This window comes from Cavia porcellus, unplaced genomic scaffold (assembly GCF_034190915.1).
Source record: "Cavia porcellus strain 051 isolate PalLab524CR breed Dunkin Hartley unplaced genomic scaffold, mCavPor4.1 scaffold_12, whole genome shotgun sequence".
NCBI classification, from domain to species: domain Eukaryota; kingdom Metazoa; phylum Chordata; class Mammalia; order Rodentia; family Caviidae; genus Cavia; species Cavia porcellus.
Window position 1 is genome coordinate 56,404,847 of NW_026947495.1, and position 20,891 is coordinate 56,425,737.

General features: G+C 37.5%; 1 protein-coding gene across 3 annotated transcripts in view; it reads right to left on the reverse strand.

Moving 5' to 3' along the window:
• The window catches only part of Stk39 (serine/threonine kinase 39), a 273,681-nt gene that overhangs the window by 87,425 nt on the left and 165,365 nt on the right, over positions 1-20,891 (reverse strand). For all 3 annotated transcript variants that reach the window (XM_063259208.1, XM_063259207.1, XM_063259209.1), the window contains 2 exons: positions 19,298-19,360; positions 17,539-17,606 (listed from right to left, as the gene is read on the reverse strand). In XM_063259208.1, coding sequence (XP_063115278.1) covers positions 17,539-17,606; positions 19,298-19,360 — 131 coding nt within the window. The remainder of the gene's footprint in view (positions 1-17,538; positions 17,607-19,297; positions 19,361-20,891) is intronic.

Here is a 20,891-nt window from a genome sequence, read left to right on the forward strand (position 1 = left end):
AAAAATATTGTATAAAATTACTTTCAGACTATATACATAAGGTATGTATGAAACATAAATGAATTGTTTGAACTTACCTCATTGCATATATGTTAATATCATCCAAAACTAGCAGAAAAAAAAAAAGATTTCTAGCTTGAAGCATTTCAGATGAGGAATATTAGTCTGTACTCATTTGGATCTTAGAAACTATAACAGACAAAAATAATTACAAACAGGAGTATAATGAAGCTACTGCAAAATCAGCCTTAAAAAAAAAATCAAGATAATCCTGAAACTGTGCTGGTGATGTTTTTTTACACTTCTTCCTCATTCCAGGTGGGTTTTTTTTTTTTCCTCTTATCCAGCAAAACACAGCTAGACCCACACAGTGAGAGAAAAGGTAGCGATGAGGACACAAACAGGCAGCCACCGAGGCCACCACACCACACCTGTGCAGCAGGCCACAAGGGTCCACAGCTGGCTCCTTCGGGTCACACTGACACTCAAAAAACTACTCAATTATACGTACCTGAGTGAGCCATATGTCACATTATATAAGTTATTCAGTACATTTAGTATTTCCTATGCTCACATCTTTATTTTATCAAACTGAAGTATAACAAGAACCATATAAACCAAGGTTACGTTTCATGATTTCCCCAAGGTAGCTTGTCCAAAAGTGCCACGCACAAATGACTATGCCACTTGATTCTGAACCTTTCCCCATTGTCCCCAAAACAGTTATTAGAATGCTAAATTAAAGAGAATCCATATTCTAAGAGTAATACAATTATTAGAGGACAGCTACTCTTTCAGAGTTCACTAATTATTGACCAAAATGACTATGCTAGCCTCAACCAATATATCTAACTGCCTTAATCATTACCTATATAAAGAAAATGAGAGCGAGGTTTGTAGAGTAACAGTATTGTTGTGCTTGTCAGTCCGGGGAGTATGCAAACCTGCGATAGTTAACTGTGGGGTAACCAAAATGCAGTATTCCCCAGAGTCACTCTATAGATCAGAGGTGCCAGCAAGGAAGGAAAGCTGGTATCTCACTCCCTGAATGGGTTCTTGCTTAAAGAGCTGACTTCTCCATTAGCCCTAGGCCTAAACACCCAAGAAAGGAAAAAAGAAAAGAAAAGAGAAGAAAAAAGAAAAGAAAAGAAAAAACTAGCAAGAGACAGCAAGGTACAGAGAAAAAGCTGCCCTAGAGCCTTAAGCACTTGTGCTCCCACTTCTTGGGTGGCCAAAGAGCTTGCTGGAAGTAGACACACTGAAGCCACCTTGCCATGAGCCCACTGCAGAGGAACACAGTGTCCCTCCCCAGGAGAAGGGAAGAAACAGCAGGTCTAGCACCTTCTGAGCATCCCACCTTGGACCCAGCAGAGAGCCAGCCTTGGGATGCCATCCAGTTAGCCTTAGTGAAGCACCAACAACCAAGAAGCAAATCCACTCAGAAAGAAGAAAGAGAGGGAAGGGACGTAACAGCTATGTGCTCCTGCAGGCAGAGGGAACAAGTAGGTGAGAGGGGACAATAAAGGCTACACTGAACACAAAGCCAAAGTTCAGACCAGACTCAACTTTCTTAGTAACTCACTGGGAATTATGGCCCAAGTTCCAAGATGCCATTAAAAGATGAACAAAGCCTCGGCAAAGCTCTCCTGAAGGCAGTGACTAAGGAGAAATAAAACTTTCATTTTTTAACTCCAGGAAGTACAAATTGTTCAATAAACTCATTAAAAAAAGAATACATGAAGGGTTATTATGTATCTTTTAGCCCTGAGTGTTAACTTCCTTATTTTTTTTTGTTTTGGCCGTTCTAGGAATGGGATAGGTGAGGGAAACAAAATAGCCTGAGAAACGGAAGTCTTTTTAGCTACTTAGATAATGCTAAAAATAAGCAAACACACATTTCTCAGCAACAGAGCAGTTAGGCTAATGCAGTCAAAAGGCCAATCTGACTAGAACCCTTGGTGTGATTTACAATGTGAGAGTTTAAAGTGGTGCAGTCCTTGCTGTGGTAATAAACAGTCATTCTGAGCCTCTGAGAGGACTAATACTTCATGTGAACATTCTCAGAGAAAGCTTTAGCTTTCAGGAAGGGAGCAAAATGGTGCAATCGAGCCATCAAAAAGGGCGTAGATCGAAGGCTGAAAACTTCATCAGCAAATTTTTGACTGAGTTAACCTTGTGTCTTCTTCTTGACCAGAAACCAGAGAACCAACTCTAGACAAATGTGTAGGCTTTGATTTCATGGAAATCATGAAATGTGAATGAATTTCATGAAATGTGAATGAATTTCATGGAAATGTGTAGGCTTTGATTTCATGGAACCCCAGAGGTTCTAAATTAAGAGAACAAAGAAACAGCTGGCATGATAGCACATGTCCCGTACAGGTCTGTAAGGAGTCACTGTAAAACATCCACCTGGTGCAGCTGAAGGGCCCCTAACTTCTGGGCATGGAAAAACAAGCCCTCGTTTGCAACATGCTCTGTCTTGGAGAAAGTGGGCTGCTTTTACAAGTAGGCCTAAAGCCTTCCCATGCTTTTTTGCTGAAAGGAGAAATATCTCTACAAATAAATATGGATCAAATGGGTTTTGAAGAGTACTTACAGAAGTAGTTTGTGGCCAGGTATACTACAGCATCTCCAATATCCAAATTCACTAAAAACTCTGCCACAAGTTATATTTTCCTTTTTGAGCTTAAAGTTTCCTACTTAAACTCAATGGGAGAATTCACTGAGTTAAGCAGATTACTGAGAGTGTAAAACTTTATTTTCTAAGAAAATTATTAAAGAGTAGTTCTTCTATGTGTGTGACAGTCTGATTTCTACATGGCCTAGCAGCTGGAAGTCCAGAAGATAATCTCTAGTTAACTCTATGCAGCCAAATTCTGATTAAGACCCTTATCAAGTGTGGGTTTTCATCTTGCCACAGTTCTCTAAGATACAGTGGATATTTTCTATCCTTTTCTTAGCCTACACTTCTCAAATTGAGTAATGTTCTTCATCTTTTTCATGAACACTGGACCAAGCCTGGCTACTTCTGAGTCCATTTCCAGGCCCAAGGCACAGGGCTCAGTACATGAAATCTGATAGAAAACTCTATCCGAACTGTCCAAGTGTTCCAGTAAACGGCACCTGCTTTGTTCTTTAAGCTTCCTTTGTTTTTGATACTATTCTTCAGTTACATCTCTACTTTGTCCTTGTAGCCTAACCACTACCTTACTACCAGCTACTAGTATCCAAATCTGGCAGCATATTTAGACATGTATTGCTGTCAACCACTTCTTGGGTAATGCTCCCTAGGAGATTTGACTCTAGGGCTTCCTTTACTCACATAACTGCTTCCACAGAACTCCAAAAACTAAGTGTGGTCAACTGCAGCAACAGCCTAATGAGTCATGCTATTTGCAAATAGAATGACCAGCGAAAGCCCTGATAATAGCAATCACTGAGTATACTTTAAGACACTAGGCCCTTGCTCACATCTTCTTTGAACTGTCAGTCAGTGCACAGAGAAAAACTATAAAAGAGGCACTACCGAAGACTCAAGAACTATGACAGTGAACTAACTGAAGAAGATACTAACTGCCCTGAATTAAGCCATTCCCTTCTCACCATCGCATAATACCTGGAATCCATGGCAAATTTTGAATAATGACAGACACAGGCAGGAAAATAAACTTCTATTTCTAAATGTGCAAAAGCCCTGACATTTCTTTTATCATGTGGCCTCCAAAATATTTTTATTATTTTCATTATTATTTTTACTTATTATAAAGTTTATATTCCACAGAATAAAATTTACAACCTAGTCTTTATCAATCTGTCCTTCAGGACTTTTCTTTCTTTGCAAGTCATACAGGGTAGTGTGCAAATGAGAACCCTCCAGGATCATATAATACAAGCTGGAATTTCTGTCTACAGATACAAAACAAAGTGTGACTCTCAAGGCAAGAAAATTAACTTCTGAGCTTTGAATTACTTTATCCATAAATGAAAATAATATTAGTATCTGTTGCACAGCAGATTTGGAAATAAATGAAGTGATGGGGCTTTAACACATTGCCTTGAACTGGTTTGCAGGGGTAAATGTTATTTGTAACAATCATTAATCCAGGTATCAAATAAAAACTTGCAATTCCTTATTCTGTGTTTATGTTCACATTCTTCCGTGAAATGATCAAGTGAATTGTTTATAGTAGTGAAAGACTGAGAAAACTCTACATGTATACCAGCAGAGAACCAAGCATAAAATTCTAAATGAAGGGATTAGATGGGAGCTGTGGATTTGGCCCTCTGTCCCAGAAACATACAGGAAAACATCACTCCACAAACTACTGGGTACTTCTATGGAACTGCTCTCATCTTCTAAAAGGGATGGGACATGGTATTACATATTTTCATAGACTGTCTCTATGTCTCTACATTACAAAGACAGAAGATTCATATTGCACACATGTCTATCTTCTTTGTAATACTTGGCAGCCTCTAAGTGTTCTGTAATTACAACTCAAGGTCTTGAAAGTTCACGGTTCAACTCTAAGGGGTCCTCAATGTAGTCATTTGTTATGGTTTGTGTGTGGATATCCCCACAAAGCCTCATGTCTTCATCCAGGGCAGGCTTTTTGGAGGTGGCTAAATCCAGAGTTTGTGAGTGAGTCTAATGCTGGGATTAAGGGTGTGAATGCCATACTTACCCAGGGGAGGTAGTCTACATACAATATAAGGAATGGAAAGAGTCTTTCCTCTCCTCTCTCATTGCTTTTGGTTTAGAGCCAGCCAATTTTGGACTAAACCTCTAGGAACTATAAGCTAGATAAACCTACCATCCTTTAATGTTGGGTGTCGGATATTTTGTCTCAGCAACAACAGAAAAGTAACAAAGACAGCACTGTATTAGCCTTTTTAAAACCACGAAATGTGGGGCCAGAAAGTACCACAAAAGTAAACTGCACATCATGAACAGAACAGAGTTCCTTTGCTGTCGGAATAGTGCCCTCTCAAAATGCATCTAGATCTAAATCTCAAGAGCCTGCATATATGTTAAACTTTGTGGCAAATGAGACCTTGTGGTTAGAGACTTTGAGAGGGGAGGTTGTTTCGCACTGTCTAGGATGATCTACTCTAATCACACAAGTCATTAAAAGCACAGAACCTTTCCTCACTGTGGTCAGAGAAACAGAAGCAATGACTGAAGGAGGATTAGAGAGACATTAAGGTTCCGGTTTTCCAGATGAAAGAAAAAAGCTAGAAGCCAAAAGACAACAGCAACAGCCTTTAGAAGCTGGAAAAAGCAAGGAAAGAGACTGCCCTCATAGGGCTCCAGGAAGGAACGCAACCCTGTTGACATCTTGCTTCTTACCCAGTGAGACTCATGGTGAACGTCTGAGCCACAAAACTGAAAGATAATCAATCTGTGTTGTTTTGTTGTTTCAAACAAGTTCATAGTAACTTTTTCTGACAGGGATGGCAAACTATACAAACTTATGAAATTCACCGGGCTACACAGATTTCTCACAATACAACCAGTTAGCAACTTCATAGGTTTCAGCAAGGAGAACAAAGTTTTCTAGTATTTTGGGATTGTAAAACGAAGCTGAAATTATATTCCAGGAAGTCTGATTTCAATGGAGAAAGAAAAGTTAATGCAAAGAAAGTCCCCAAAGTGAAATATGCTTGTTACCTTTTCCAAGATTCAACTTTTGAGGAAGAAATCTTACCATTCATTATCTCCAGGGATACAGTAACTGAAAACTGAAATAACTTTGCAAACAGTCTCTAGAATTATTCAGCTCTGATCAAGAGGACAAGTCCTAAGAGAAAACCTTCCCTGACAAAACTGGAGGAGAATTTTTAGAATGCTAAGAGTAGCAGGTTACCACATCCAGAGCTAGAAAAAGTGGAATATAAAAAGGGAGAAAGGAGAAAGGCTCTATGGAACAGCAGAAAGGGTAACTTAAAATACTAAGGCATTTGTTAAAACTTTAGGCTGTTATCAGACAAGGAATCAGGTAATTAACAATGACTTAAATGCCACCAAAGTTTTTAAGACACCCATTACTTTCAAGATTATTTTTTTCCTCATGCCTACAGTGCAATGACATTAAAAGGTCTGCAAGAAAGAAGCCAGAGTTCATGGAAGATTAATGAGTCTCAGAAAAAGGTGGCCCACTGGTTGGGTGTGCACGAGCAATGGTCAGGTCACACAATAGTGAACTTAAGATGGGAGGACAGCATGGAGGCTGCCCAGCTGCTCTACTCTTAAGGCTGACACTGGGGTTCAATTCCCGGTACAATGAAATTGCATCATTCACCCCACTCCTCTGCCATCACACAAGTGCTCCCCTGATGTTTTTTCTCTGTCATAGCTACAGCAGGGGACCGCTCCAGAGATGTGCCAGCTTCTGTCTTTTAACTGTCCACAGGTATCTAGCTCCACTGTCCTTTCCATGGGATAACAGAGGAAAAGGGAGATATTTGTTAACAGGGAACATTCTGCCAATGATGGTCTGGGGAAAGACGCTCACCACACTGGCACCATAAAATGTGTACTTGAGACCCAGAAATAAGTAGAGCCCATAGATACTGGTGAGGAGCCCAGGAACCAACCCACTGGTGTACAGAAAGGGCAGAGCGCTTTAGGAAAGGCCACATATAGCATGGCTGCTATTCTATTTCTGCCAACCACCCTTGCAGCAGAGCCCATACTTGTTTTAGACACAAAGTATTTAAGAGAACAAAATATAAAGGATATACCTAAAGTAAGGCTGGAAATTTTTGTAGATGAAAGTCAGCAAAGAAATATTTTTGTGCATTTCCCCATAATGTGAAGGAAAAAAAAAAAAAGAGCTGCCTTACCCTAAAAAAGAATCCTGTTGGACATCTTAATATAAAAAGTTCATGAACTGTGCTCTTTGTTAGGAACCATTCAGTTAGAGTTTGTGTAATACACATTTGTTAAAGATCTATCGTGTCTGGAACACTTTGTGAGGCTCTCGGAACATAAAGTCAATCATTCATCTCCTCCAACTGTCATGTTCCCCATATGTCACTTCCTGTAATCCCAGGGGGCTCATAGTGAGCAACCAAGGATGGATTCCTTCTAGATTATTTATTAGAAGGAAGAACCCAAAAGAAAACTTCCAAATGGAACCCCACTTTTGTGTTCTATTATTGTTAAGCAAAATGCCAACTTGGAAACCATTAATTTTTCACCTTTCTAGTACAAGGTCTTAGGTACAATTGAGCTTGTGCTAAGAAAAAACTCAGCCTTAAGACAGAATAAGAAAGCAGGGATGTAGACAGCCTCTCCTGACCTAGGACTCACAATCAGCCCCTAAGTAATCCCAGTGTTTGCAGATGTTAGATTACTTCCTCTGTTATCCATCTTCAGAGTTTTCAAATCTAACATTTCAAAAAGGTCAAAATATAGTGCTAATAGGTATTTTCTATTGGGCAGTCTTCAAAACACCATTTTTGAGTAGTGTAAGTTTTTCATGCGCTGCAATACTGAAAAATGTGGAACTCCCTAAATATCCTATAACATATTTCTATTCCTGTCACTGTGTTGGGGATTGAACCCAGACCCTCGTGCATGCTGGGAAAATTTCTACTACTGAGCTACTCCATACGTTCTAAATAATATATTCTGGCACATTTAATTGAATAGTAAAGTAGTCATTAAAGAGAAGCTATAGATTTTATGCTCATTGATATGAAAACATATCTAAGACATCTCACAAAGTAGACTATATATGCTATTTTATAATAAAATATTCATGCAATAATATATTTAAAATTTAAAGTCTAATACACTTGAAGATAAAAATCTAGAAGAATCTTTTCAAGAAGGTAGCAATGATTTATTTCTGGTAAGGACAATATGAATGATTTTATTTCTTGTTCCTTTTTATCTTTTATTTTGATTTTCTAAGTTCTAAAATGATCATGTTTGATATGAAAATAAAGAAATAATATCTTTAGAGTCTCATGCATCACCTATAATTTATAGCATTTGAATTCACAATGTCTTCTCATTCAAAAAAATGACATTACCTCAAAAGAGGTAGTATTTAATTCCTCTATTTTCCTCCCCATATATTATCAATCTTTCTGAATATAAACCTTCCCTCCTTTAGCATGCTTACTGGCAGGTGAATTTTATATGTATAAAAGGCAACATCCCATACTATGTTCAAGTGTACATGATGTACACTTACATTCTCTCTTTGTACCACAATATCAGTCACACTGGATTCGCACCAGGAGACTCAGGTGCCTGCCAGCCTCTGCAATTAGCTCTGAGACTGCAGGAAGCCCAGTCAACATCTTCAACCTTTCTTTTTTCTCTACTGCTAGCTAGGATGAGGAGAAAAATTAAATCAGGCAAGTTATGTGATAATGCTTTTAAAATTATATAACACCACAAATGCAGTTCCTAGTTGAATCATCATCTTACAAACTCCTCTAAGAAAGTATTTTCAGGTATTGCTGTCACAATATTTAATGAGTTTACCAGAAAACCCCGTTTAAAAGACTATTTATATGAAATAGTAGTAAGAAGATAGGCTAATATATAAAAACCCCAAAAGCACATACGTTTCTTACTGCATTGAAGAAGAAACTGAATAAAGGTCACAGGGTCAAATGGAAAAAAAAGGCTAATATGCTAAACAGAAACAGGTTCAAGACCCATTTCTGCCTCTTACTGGCTTTACAGTGTTGAATCAATTACCACATGACTCTGACCTTAAACTCCTCCCTTGCGAAACATCAGTAGCAATAGTACTCAAGTTATAGTAATTTATGATGACTAACAAGACAAAGCATATAACATGCTTATCACAGTGTCTGGTACACAGTAGGTACTTCATCTTTTGAAGGACATCACTAACAACAGACCCAAGATGTATAGCAATTAATCCAATTTTCAAATGAAAGCAAATAATCAAAAGAGAATCTCAAAAAGGTCTAAGTAAAGTGTCACATATTTTTCAGACTAAAGAACTGTATTTCTACTAGATGGGCACTTAATAATATGTACTGCTCTACTGAATAAAAACATGGTCTTGCCAGATTCCCTTACCAAAGTCCACAGCCTGACACTGCCTCCTGGATTCACCCTACCCATTATGCTTCTCAAAATGTATTTAACTAAAAAACATAAACACTGGTTACTATGGAAACAAGCAAACCAAAGATAACATCCAGACAAAAGGGCTCTCACCTTCCTAGAACTACTCATAGCTCTTCTTTTTGTCTGTCTTCTTGCTGCATTTATCACTTTCTACCTTGTATTAGAGTCATTTGTGTGCGACCTGATCTCTCCGCCTACATGGTAAGCTTTTGGAGTGCAAAAACCTTCTCTTATTCATCTTTGGATTTTCAACACAGCCTTGCACAAAGAAAGCAGAAACTAAGTAGTTGTTGGGGGGGGGGGGAGAACATGTACTAAAAAGCACAGCACAACTGAGTATTATTCCTACGCTATTTAACCTTTTCAGTGAAAAAATTAATCAAGCCTCCTAGACACTTGATTAGTAAGAATTATGCAATTAACCCTATTTTACAGGCTGGAGAACATTTAAAAATTCTAATTCTTCCTGAATAATAATATGATAGAATTAAAATTCAGGCATACAAATGCTAAAATAATGATCAGTCTTATTTTAACAGACTTAGCTTTCTTTATGAAATCACATTACTAAGTCTATTCTTTACAATGTAACTTTTAATAAAGAAATAGAAATAATAAGTCAAATTAGGCAATGCTTGTTATGTTCAAGGATTTTTGTCAAATAATCCAATGGCAGAGGTCATTTGCCTCTAAGTAGGAAAGCCAATATTCACCTTGGTCTCTAACCAGACCATCAGGGTCTAATGATGCTGTAACACAATAACGAGGCAAATTCATTATAAGTACATTGATGGACACATCATATTAGAGTATCAGAGTATGACAATTTTTATGGCTGCCTGAAGCAAAACTGTAAATGCAATCCATAGAGCTTAGCTGTCAAATTCTGAGCATCACTAACACAAAGGAATTAGCAGTGTAACACCTAGGTTCATCATTTTTCCAAGTCAATGGCCTGATTCTAAAAAATGCATATTTAATGTCAAATATGTGACCATTTTTATCTTGTGAAAAATATACCAGTGGTAAAATATTTGTGTAATATTTGACTTGCTAGAAATTTTATTACAGTTATTATAAGGCTGCCCACTTGATATTTGTCTCCTGAGGTGTGTTTAAGAATATTTCCTTATCTTGTAACTGACTTTTGATGCTCAGTTTTTTAAATAAGTGACATTATCATATACATAATGGATAGAAGAACACTTGCAAAGTACACAAAAGAAGAAAAATTAACATCGTAACTATCACCATTGTTTAACATTGAGACCTACAGTTTTTTTTAATCTTAAGTTTTTTTTTTCAATCTTATAGTTTTAAAAGCAAATTTGAGCAATAATGCATTTTTTTCAAAGAAGGAATTAGCCTTTCACTCCTTTAATCTTTTGTTTATAATGCCCAAAAATGAACATATAATAGACACTACCTATAGGCACTAGGTACTTATCTGTCTGTAAAATGTAACATTTTCATAAGTAAAATATTCCCCAGTTTCCTACTTGCAGAATGAAGAAGGTGAAGAAGCGGGCAGGCAGAAGGAGGAAGGAAGCCATGGTCCTGGCAGGTAGTCTGTAGAATGTTAAATCAACAGGAAAGTCAGAGTCCCTTTTCCACAAGGTAGAGGCAGCCAGTTACAGAGCACTGGTTTGGGACTGATCAAAGGCTGGTTTCAGCTGAAGTCTTCTACTCACTAGTCTGTGGGGTGAAGGCCATGCCCCAGTAGCCTCAAGGGTAAAGGAAGGCAAGCGAACTTTTGGACATCCACACACTGTGTAGGCCAGTGACTCACAAAGAATGAGGGCATATGCATATAAAATCATATCGGCTTCGATCTGAAATATCCCCCAAAAGCTCTTGTGTTCAAACATGGGTTCCAGAACTGATTAGATCATGAGGTCTTGAATTTCATCAGTGGATAATCCACTGATGGATTTATAATTGCACAGCATACTGGAAGGTAAGAAAGATTTTGGAGAGAGGGAGTCACAGGAATGTGACCCTGGAGCTTGTGCCCAACCCCTTCCTCTCTGACTCTGTCTCTTTGCTTCCTGGCTACCATGATGTGATTCGATTTTGCCCTTTTATAATGATATTTCTGCCTGAGCACAGGCCTAAAAACAATAAAGCCCACTAACCATAAGCTGAAATCTCTGAAGTTATGAACCAAAATAGACCTTTTCTCCCTAATGAAGAGCTAATAAACACAATAATGTATATATGTGTATACATAAATATGCACACAGGTATATCAGAATCTTAAGATGGTAATAGAACTGAATGTGAATGTTACCCAAACAGGCCTAGGTTTATTTTAAATCTGGCTAAGAATAGCCTTCCAGCTTCCTATCACACAGCCTAGATCAGGAGATAGTTGTTTGGGCCCAGAAATGATCAAAAGATTTAGAGTAAATTTCAGATGGAGAAGCAGAGTATAAAGAAATTGTATGGCAGAGATCAACACTGACTGGCAGGTGTTTGACTCTCAAAGAGTGTACATGACTTTGAAGGCTTTAAGGAAAGAAAGTTGTACTTAAAAGGGATAGTGGTGATGGCCACCCTGCACATGATAGATTATGGATAGCAATTCTATAATGCATATTCATTTCTTACTTAAACATTATCCCTAAAACTGGGGGCTCACAGAATGATTATGAATATTATGTTTCCATTTAGGTTATAATCATATGTACATACCACACACACACACACACACACACACACACACACACACGGATATTAAGACAACAGCTACTTCAAGAACATTTAAGTTCATAGGTATTAACCTCAGGTACTCACTAGTACACCTGTCAATCTCACACATTTTCTTAGTAAATTTATTTTCTTGCTTTCTTATATACAGATTTTCCTCTTTCCTCAAAATTCTAATGACTTACTTTCCTTCCTTGCAATGATATCCTTTATTTTACCAATAAAACAGACATAATATAAAAGGATTTCCACAGCCTACCCAAGTCTACAGATGTCCTTACACTGCTCAATTCTGGTAATGTTTCTTCCACTTGATTTATAGGAACAGCCCTCCCACGCTCTTCCCCTTTGTCTGTGAGCGCCTGCTCATCTGTGCACCAGCCTTCTGCCCTGTGTTTACTCCCTCCCTCCATGACGTGTCTGATCTCATAGCACCAAATGCAATATTCATTAACACTTCTCAAATTTACATGTCTAAATCAGATATTTTTGAAATGATGCATTCAAATACCTACTTGACATCTCCACAAAAATGGCTCAGCCCTACACGACCAAAATGAAATTCTTAATTCTATTCTACTCTGTATCCTTTACTTTTTGCCCATCTCAGGAATAACAATTCCATTCATCCACATTTTCAGTCCAAAACCTTGACTAAATTTTTAAATTTTTGCTCCCTGACCCAGTAATTGTTTATCATCTCCATTGGTCACCAATCTGGTCCAAGTCACATCATCAATCACTGACATTGAGATCACTCATCAAGGACTCCCCTCTGCCAGTGTATGGTTTCCATATTCTCTATAAAGTAAATGCAGTGCTCTTTTGAAGAGTGAACTCAGATGACACCATTCCTCTGTTGACCACCCTCCAACAACTTCCCACCCTCTAACAGTGAACAGCCAGTTTTTATCACAAGCTACAGAGCCCTATATGGTTAGGCCCTTGCATAGCATCTCTAACCTTACCCCTCACTACTCTACTTACACAGGTTTCCTGGATATTTTTAGAACTTCTTATGTTTCCTGAAAAGAACCACTGCAGTTTCTGTCTGTCCTGCCTCATGGCTGGATCCTCATTTCCATCAGGTCTGTGTGCTCCAATATAGCTTCATTTAGAGAGCCCTTCCACAGTCCCTTCCACAGTTGGGAGAAGTCTGGGACCACTCTAACAGTCCTGTCCCCTGGTGTGTATGCCCTGGGGAATGCTCTCCTCTGGAGTAGGAACAGAATTTAGAAACAGGAAATGACACTCTTGGGATTAACCTATAGTACATGGCTAATGGGAATTTTCAAATGTAAGCAAGGTTCTGAATCACCTACTTTTGAGTTAAACAAAAGAGACAGTATACTAGGTGAGACTAGCTTTAAAAACCCAAACTTTCACAGAAGGACTGAGGTGGGCAGACGTCTGAGGTTCCCTGCTGTCCCGTAATAAGCAGTCTTGTGAAAGTATCTGGGAGAGCCAGCCAGAGGAATGGATGGCCTCAGTCTACAACTAAGTGGAATTATATTTTACCATGCACCCAAGTGAACTTGGAAAAGAATCTGAACTCCAGCAGAGTGCACCTAAATCTCAGCCTGCTGAGATGATAAGCCAGGAGCCCCGCTAAGTGGTGTCCATGCTTCCTGACCTACAGATCCTGGAGATAACAGGTGGATGCTGACTTAAGTCGCTAAGTTTGTGCTAACTTTTTACACAGCAACCGAAAACTAATATAACTCCTATAATGTAAGAACAACATTTCCCTCATTTTCTATCCTACTGGTATAGCTTTTCTTTCCAAGAATGTGATATATAAAATAAGAATATTTGAAGTTTTCCTCTGCACCTTACAATGCATGCTTCTGGAGGGCAAAGAATTTATCTTTTCCATTTGCCACAGCTGTATCACAGAACCCAGAATACTACTCCATACATGCACATAGTAGGTGCTCAATAAATATAGAGTAGATTTAATGTTTCCATTTACTTTATCACAGAATGATCACAAAAATACAATAACTCAACTTTCAAAGGCTATTCCTCAAATTGAAGTACAAGGACATCACTTTCAATATTACTAACCAATAAGGAAATGTTAACCAAAACCATAATGAATCATCACTTCACTTCAGTTAGAATGGCTATTACCATAAAGACAAAGGATATCAAGGAGCTGGTAAGGGCATGCAGGAAAGGGAACCCTGACACGCTGCTGGTGGGATGTAAATTAGTGCAATTATTATGGAAAACAGTATTGAGGTTCCTCAAAAACATGGAAAACAGGGCTGGGGATTTAGCTCAGTGACATAAATGTCTGTCTGGCAAGCATGAGGTCATGAGTTCAATCCCAGGTTCCCTCCAAAAAAATTGAAAACATAAGTACTATATGATGTTAGAAGTCCCATTGCTACGTATATATTCAAAGAAAGGAAATAAGTACATAGAAGAGATACTGGCACTCTCATACTTATTGTAACACTATTCACAATAGATGAGATGAAAACAACGTAAGTGTCCATCAGAAATGAACAGCTAAAGAAAATATGGTACATATACACACTTAATGGAGTACTATGTAAGCCATAAAAATAATGAAATACTGCATCTGACGTACCACCATAAAGAGAGCTAGAAATCATTATGTTGAGTGAAATAAGCCAAATATAGAAAAAGCAAGTACCACATAATCTTGCTGAAAGTGCACAAGTTAAAAAAAGTAGCTTCACAGAAGTGCAGAGTAAAATGGTGGTCAAAAGAGGTTAGGAAAGGTAGGCAAGAAAGGAGATGGGGAGGGAGAGGGAAGGGAAAAGGGAGACAGGGAGACAGACAGACAGACAGACACTGGAAAATAAGTCTCAAAATACAGTTAGAAAGGAGGAATAGGGTGAATAGTTTTACAGTTACGTTTATTATACACTTCAAAATATTTAAAGACATGCTTTTGAATGTTCCCAACAGAAAGACATGATAAATATGAGATGATAAAAATGCTAATTACCTTAATTTGATTATTACACACTGCACACATGTATCAAAATATGAACTGTACCCCTTAAATATGTACAATCTGTATGTGTCAATTCAAAAATAAAACATTAGGTAAGTGGTTTCTAACAAATGCCAGAAGACTGTCACCTTTACACTACTGAATACATTAATCAATGTTTTAGGTAAAGATTAAAAAATAGGTTTTATCAAATTAGAAAGTAGCATTTGCCTAAACATTATAAATAATATGACATGTTGACAATAATTGAAATATATAGTGGACAAGAAATGAATCAAAATCAACAGGCATTTACTTATAGTGGATACTTATAGTCACACCTGAAGTTTTAAAACAAGCTGCAGCTCAGAAATGAGCTTAGAAAAACAAATCAGCTCTTTTTAGTTGCTGCTGATTCATAATGACTTGTCACCAATGTGCCTGGATATTTTAGAGGACAATTAAAACATGATGTGCTGACTCAAACAAAAAAATACACAGTATGAACTGCAAAAAAAAATTTTTAAAAATCACGTAACTTTACCATTACCCTCATCTGCTCAGACCACATCTATACATCTGTATTTAAATATGGCTGCTACATTCAAAGAGGACAAGATTAAAACTGCCAAATAACTGCATAAAAAGAGCTCTGAGATCAATAGGATCTAGGTTAAAGCAAGTTAAATAAATTCCGAACTTCTTCGGGTATTTAATATATCTAATCTTCCTTATAGTTTCCAAAAAAGATACATATGTGTATGTGCACACACACATTCAAATGCACACATCAGTGACAGCAAACCTTTTAGAGCTTCAATAATACAAATAGCTCACTGCAGTACACATGCCATTGGGTTCAACACCACTAGGCATACATTATGGACAGACAGATGAGTAGTATGAATTGTTTCTTTGTATTTGAATATAAAGCACTTTCTTCATGAGACATCTGGTAGGACTAGTGATCTGAGCCACACACATAAAAAGAAACAGCCTAGACCCATGACAAAAATGTAGTCTAAGCAGGCATAGATAAAAATATTAAAACAAGTGACCAACCAGCATTCCAAGAATAACACAGAAACGTGGAGAAGCAAAGCTAAAGATACTTGTAGCACTTTTTTTCTTAGAAAAAGGTAAGAATAAGGTCAGCACATATACAAATGGCTCTTGAAAAATAAAAGCTTATTTAATATTGTTCTAGTATCTGAACCAAAAAAAAAAATATTTGGAGCTGAGGCTTAGGCATACACCTTGATTTTTATCAAGAGAGCCTGAAATTTGTTTTGAAGGGCAGAATTAAAGCCCACAAGAGTCCAGAATAAGAAGGCTGGTTGAATCTACAGAAGGAAGAACCAACAAAGCTTTTCAGTACGAAAAGGGCTACTGGAAAGAAAAAGTGAGCTGATATGCGTGCTCAGAAACCAGGTAAAAATCCAGGAGAAGGGCTAAAGAAATGGCTCCTGCATATATAAAGTAAAAGACTGGATTAATAGATTCTAAAGGTCATGGTCCACACTGCGTAACACTTGCCCCTCTCAGCACATCAATGACGAACATGGGACCTGGCACAGAGCCCCTGGGACAAAGCAGGTCCCTCACGAATACTGGCTGAATGAATGAAAAAACTAGCTTTTAAAAAATGCTAGAAGCATCTAGTTCCAAAAATAAAGAGAGTATGGACTATTTTATTCTTTGACAGTAATACTTAAGTTCATTCACTATGAATAATAATTAAGGCTACGTTCAACTCAAGGGGAAAAGTCTTGAAAAAGTTTCACTTCTTAGGAGGGAAAATAACTAGGAATTAAACCACACTGAGGTTCCTGTGAAGCTCCCCTGTTAAGTCTGTGAAAATGCACTGCAGATTGTAAATGACCATCAGAAATAAGAGGTGATTATGGTGACAGTAATCTGTCCTGATGGATGACGGTAACTCTGAGTGCTAGAAGCTAACCTTGCTGATAAACCTAGGTTTTGCAGCCTCCACTCTGAACATGTGCATCAGACATGTGTACTTTTGTCTTAATAATGTCAGGAGAACATATATAATTTCTTTTAAAACGCTTAAAAATATCGCAGAATTCTGATTGATCTGGTAAATTATGCTGCTTATGATAACACTTACACAGTTTTCTTTCCTCTTGCAATATCAAATTGAGTACCTGCAAAGACTAACCTTCAAATTTAAAAATTCTTAAAACAGAAACAGCTTTTATTCACTAGGCTATCAACTGTCAGACACCATATTTGTATCCATTTCCTAGAAGAATGAAGGCTCTTTCAAAATATATCTGTCATTTCTCCACACTGGTTGATCAAACCTGCCACTGAAAAACATTCCGAACAGGCAACTTGTACTACAAGCATGGTTTATTTCTGTCAGAGACTGACTGCTGGAGTGTGGAAAAAAAACTCATTAAAAATCTCTTACTGTGATCTTACATTGTTTAAAAAAAAAATGAAAAGAAAGGCAAGAAAAAATGTCTTAATGAAGGGTGCACTAAGCCTGGAGACACTCTCATATGGTGCTTTCCTTTCTTAGTCTTCTTTAGCAAGCAATTAAGAGAGCACAATTAGTTTTGGGAATATGGCATACATTGCCTGTTTGGGGAAATGAAATAAGTTAACAATTTTATTTTATGCTAATATTATGAAAAGTTAATGAAGAGAATCAGAATATTATACTATGGAAGAACAACACAAAACAAACAATAGTATTGTTTACCTTAGTCTTAAAACGAGGTTCACAGCACAAGAAGCTTCCCTGTAGTCTTCACTAGCATTGGGTTGGCCCTATAAAAACAAAATAGAAAACACTGCTGTAAACTTTATCAGGGAATAGATGAATAAAATCACAATATTGCTCCCTTCATTTCTGGAAATTCCAAAACTAGCAGTTCTTATACCTGCAAGTCTTATTTGGCCCCAAAGCACCTCTATCTGAGAATCAGAATGGCGCCCATTTCCCATCCTAATTGTGGATATTAATGTTTGCTATAGAAAGCCTCAGTCACACAATGGACACTGTAAGCAACTGGTATTAAGTCCAAAGCAAGAGTGGCCCTTAAAATCTGAGCAGCACACTGCTGTCCCCTGGGCCTCACTGATGCGTAAAAGTAAGGCACCCTTGTATGATCCCTTGCAGTGGATCACGCAACAGAAGTCAGTGGATCACACAACCATGCATCCTTCCTACCTTTCTCACTTACAGCCCACTTCCCTGAATACAGATTATCAACTAGCACTGCCTCTATTGCAGAAGCCCCAAATTCCTGGACGTGAGTAGACCTCCTTGATAGAGTAGATCAAGACTGACCAGCTATGGGATCACGGAGAAGTCATTCTCTGACCCTATTTTCTCATTTACAAAACAGAACAAACTCCTACCTTAAAAAATTATTGGGAAAAGAGTATACGAAAGTAGGTATAAACTATATAGTGTTAAATACTAGTTATCCTGATCTCTTTTCCATTTCTTTTATTCTCTTTACTTTCGGACCCATAATTACTCCTCATTTGCCTTCTATCTCTCAAGTTTATTCCTGCAGTTCATGTAAATTAGGTGATACAACACAAGGGCCTAACCTGAATTTCTATTTTGCCTTTGACCAGTGATATAACCTCGCATAAATACTTAATCCTTGAAAAATCTTTGCTTCCTTAGCTGTCAAATAAAAACAAAGCCTCAAACAAGTTTCCTGCAGCCATCCCTCTAACCATTTCTATTATAACATCTATAGCTATTTCATAAAACACATCAGGTAAAGCTGAAATAAATTTATATGGAATACACAGATTTAGAAAATTATCTATGATTCTAGGGCTGATGATGCATTTCATAGATTACAATCATTTTGAAAGCAAAAGAACTTGCCTACTAATTATATAGCTAAACTAGAAAGTGGACCTGCACTATGGCTCTCTGACCATATTTCCTCTGGGATTGCACAGAATCTTTTATCACCACCCAGTATGACTCACAGCACAGGTCTTCTGTCATATACCTTTTATAATTATGCATTATAAATACAATTCTCAGTCACTGGGCTCTTATTTTTACAAGCCAAGTTGTAGAGATGAATTGGTCCATAAAATTTAACAGTAAAAGAATTATAAAAAGAAGTGACAGAAATCCAACCAGGAGCCAAAAGAAAAGTATCAATTAACTACAAGGTTTTGAGTCCAGAATATAATAGAATAATGAGTCACTTCTTTTCCCATTGCTTATTTTCCACTACACAAGCAATTTCAGAGGTAGTCTGGTAAATCTACACTTGTTCTTGAGTCTATCATTTAAACTCTGGAGATCCTATAAAGGATGGTCAAGAGTAGCAATAATCTTTTCCTCTATATCTATTTAAAGACTTTATGAGCTCCTGATTTGGAAATACTACCCTGAAATTTCCTGGCTACCTAAAATACTGGTGTTCTAAAGGTCTATCTGCAAAGCACCTCACAAGGAAATGACTGGCAGAGGAGCATACCTGAGAGTCATGCACGGAGAGAGACTGTATTTGGTCGGGGATACTGCTGGCATTCATCGAGATCTGTTAAAAGAACTACCCATTAGAGTACTAGAAAAAGCCAAAGGAAGACATCATGCTCACTATGGTTATACTATATTGCACTTACCAGCAACAATAATTTTCAGAAAGATGTTAAAGCAGTATAGTTCAAATGCTTTTGACTGCCTGAAATGGAATCACCTAGATTTCTGGGTCCCCTGGCCATGATTCAGAATTTTGTGATGATATGAGGTCTCTGTACCTTTAACAATTTTCAGGGAGACCCACAGCTTTTAAAGAACCATTCACCTAAAGTGAAAAAGGCATGGACTATGTGATACTTCAAAATTGATAATAACTTTTTCTTGTTGCATGATTTCACTGAATGTTAAGAGACCTTTAATGAAAGGAAGTCATAGTCAGTAAAACTTGCTTCTTAAATCATTACTTTGACTAATTATTCATGTATTTCAAAAATATGTAAGGGTAAGTGAGTTTCTAAGAAACTTCTTTCAACAGAAATGCTAGAGTGATAGGTTATATTTTCTCTCAGAGTCAGAATTTTGATCTGAAAGTGATACCCAAATTGTTTTTGCCTCAAGCCCTACTTTTGTGAACTCTGCTCTAGACTAAAACTTGAAAGACAAAAAAATTCAAAGAAACAGCAATGGAAACTAACGAAAAAAAAAAAAAAAACCTATTTCTAACTCACTACCAATTCTAAAATAATCAGAAATCATCAGAAATTCTTTGTGGCAAGAATTTCTAAAGTTTAAGAGAATAAAACTGTCACTGTGTGTTTCCACAAAAATAATCATGATAGTGTTAAGGTAGTATAGATAAGTGTCTGGATGTCTACAGTTCGTAACGCATCAAACAGCTAATGTAGATAAATGGATGAAGAGACAGATATGGAAGTGATAAAGCAGGTATAATCAATAAAGACCTCAGTGATAGATATATGGTGTTTGTTATAAAGTCTTTTGATGTTGCTGTATGTGCAAACAGTTCTACTGGGCATAATAGTACTTAAATTCCCAGCAATTAGGAGGCGGAGGCAGGAAGATTATGGCAAGCACCAAGGCAGTTTGGGCTACACAGTGAGTTCAAGACTCACTATGACTGGAATACACAGTGAGATCCTGTCTCAAAAGATCCACACCCCCCCCCAAATATGTAATGCATTATTAGAGAAAAATAAGAAAGATAATGACTATGTTAGATGAACAAGTAACCTTTATAACCATTCAGAGGGCCAGGGCCTATCCAAATGACCTCTAGAGATGAAAGATTCAAGTTGATTTTATAATTTGAATTGAGGCTTGTGATACAACCAAAGACTATAGCAGCACTTGCAGCATATCATATCTTTAGTCAAAGAGCAACAGTGATCGGGGCTGGAGATTTAGCTCAGCGGCATAAGCACCTGCCTTGCAAGCAAGCAGTTGTAGATTGATCCCTGGTACCGATAAAAAAGAAAAAAAAGAGCAACAGTGATCTAAAAAGTCTTAGTGGCACTTACGTAAAGGAACAGCTTCTCTTTCTCTTGGGGATGGCGGAAGAGGCAACTCCT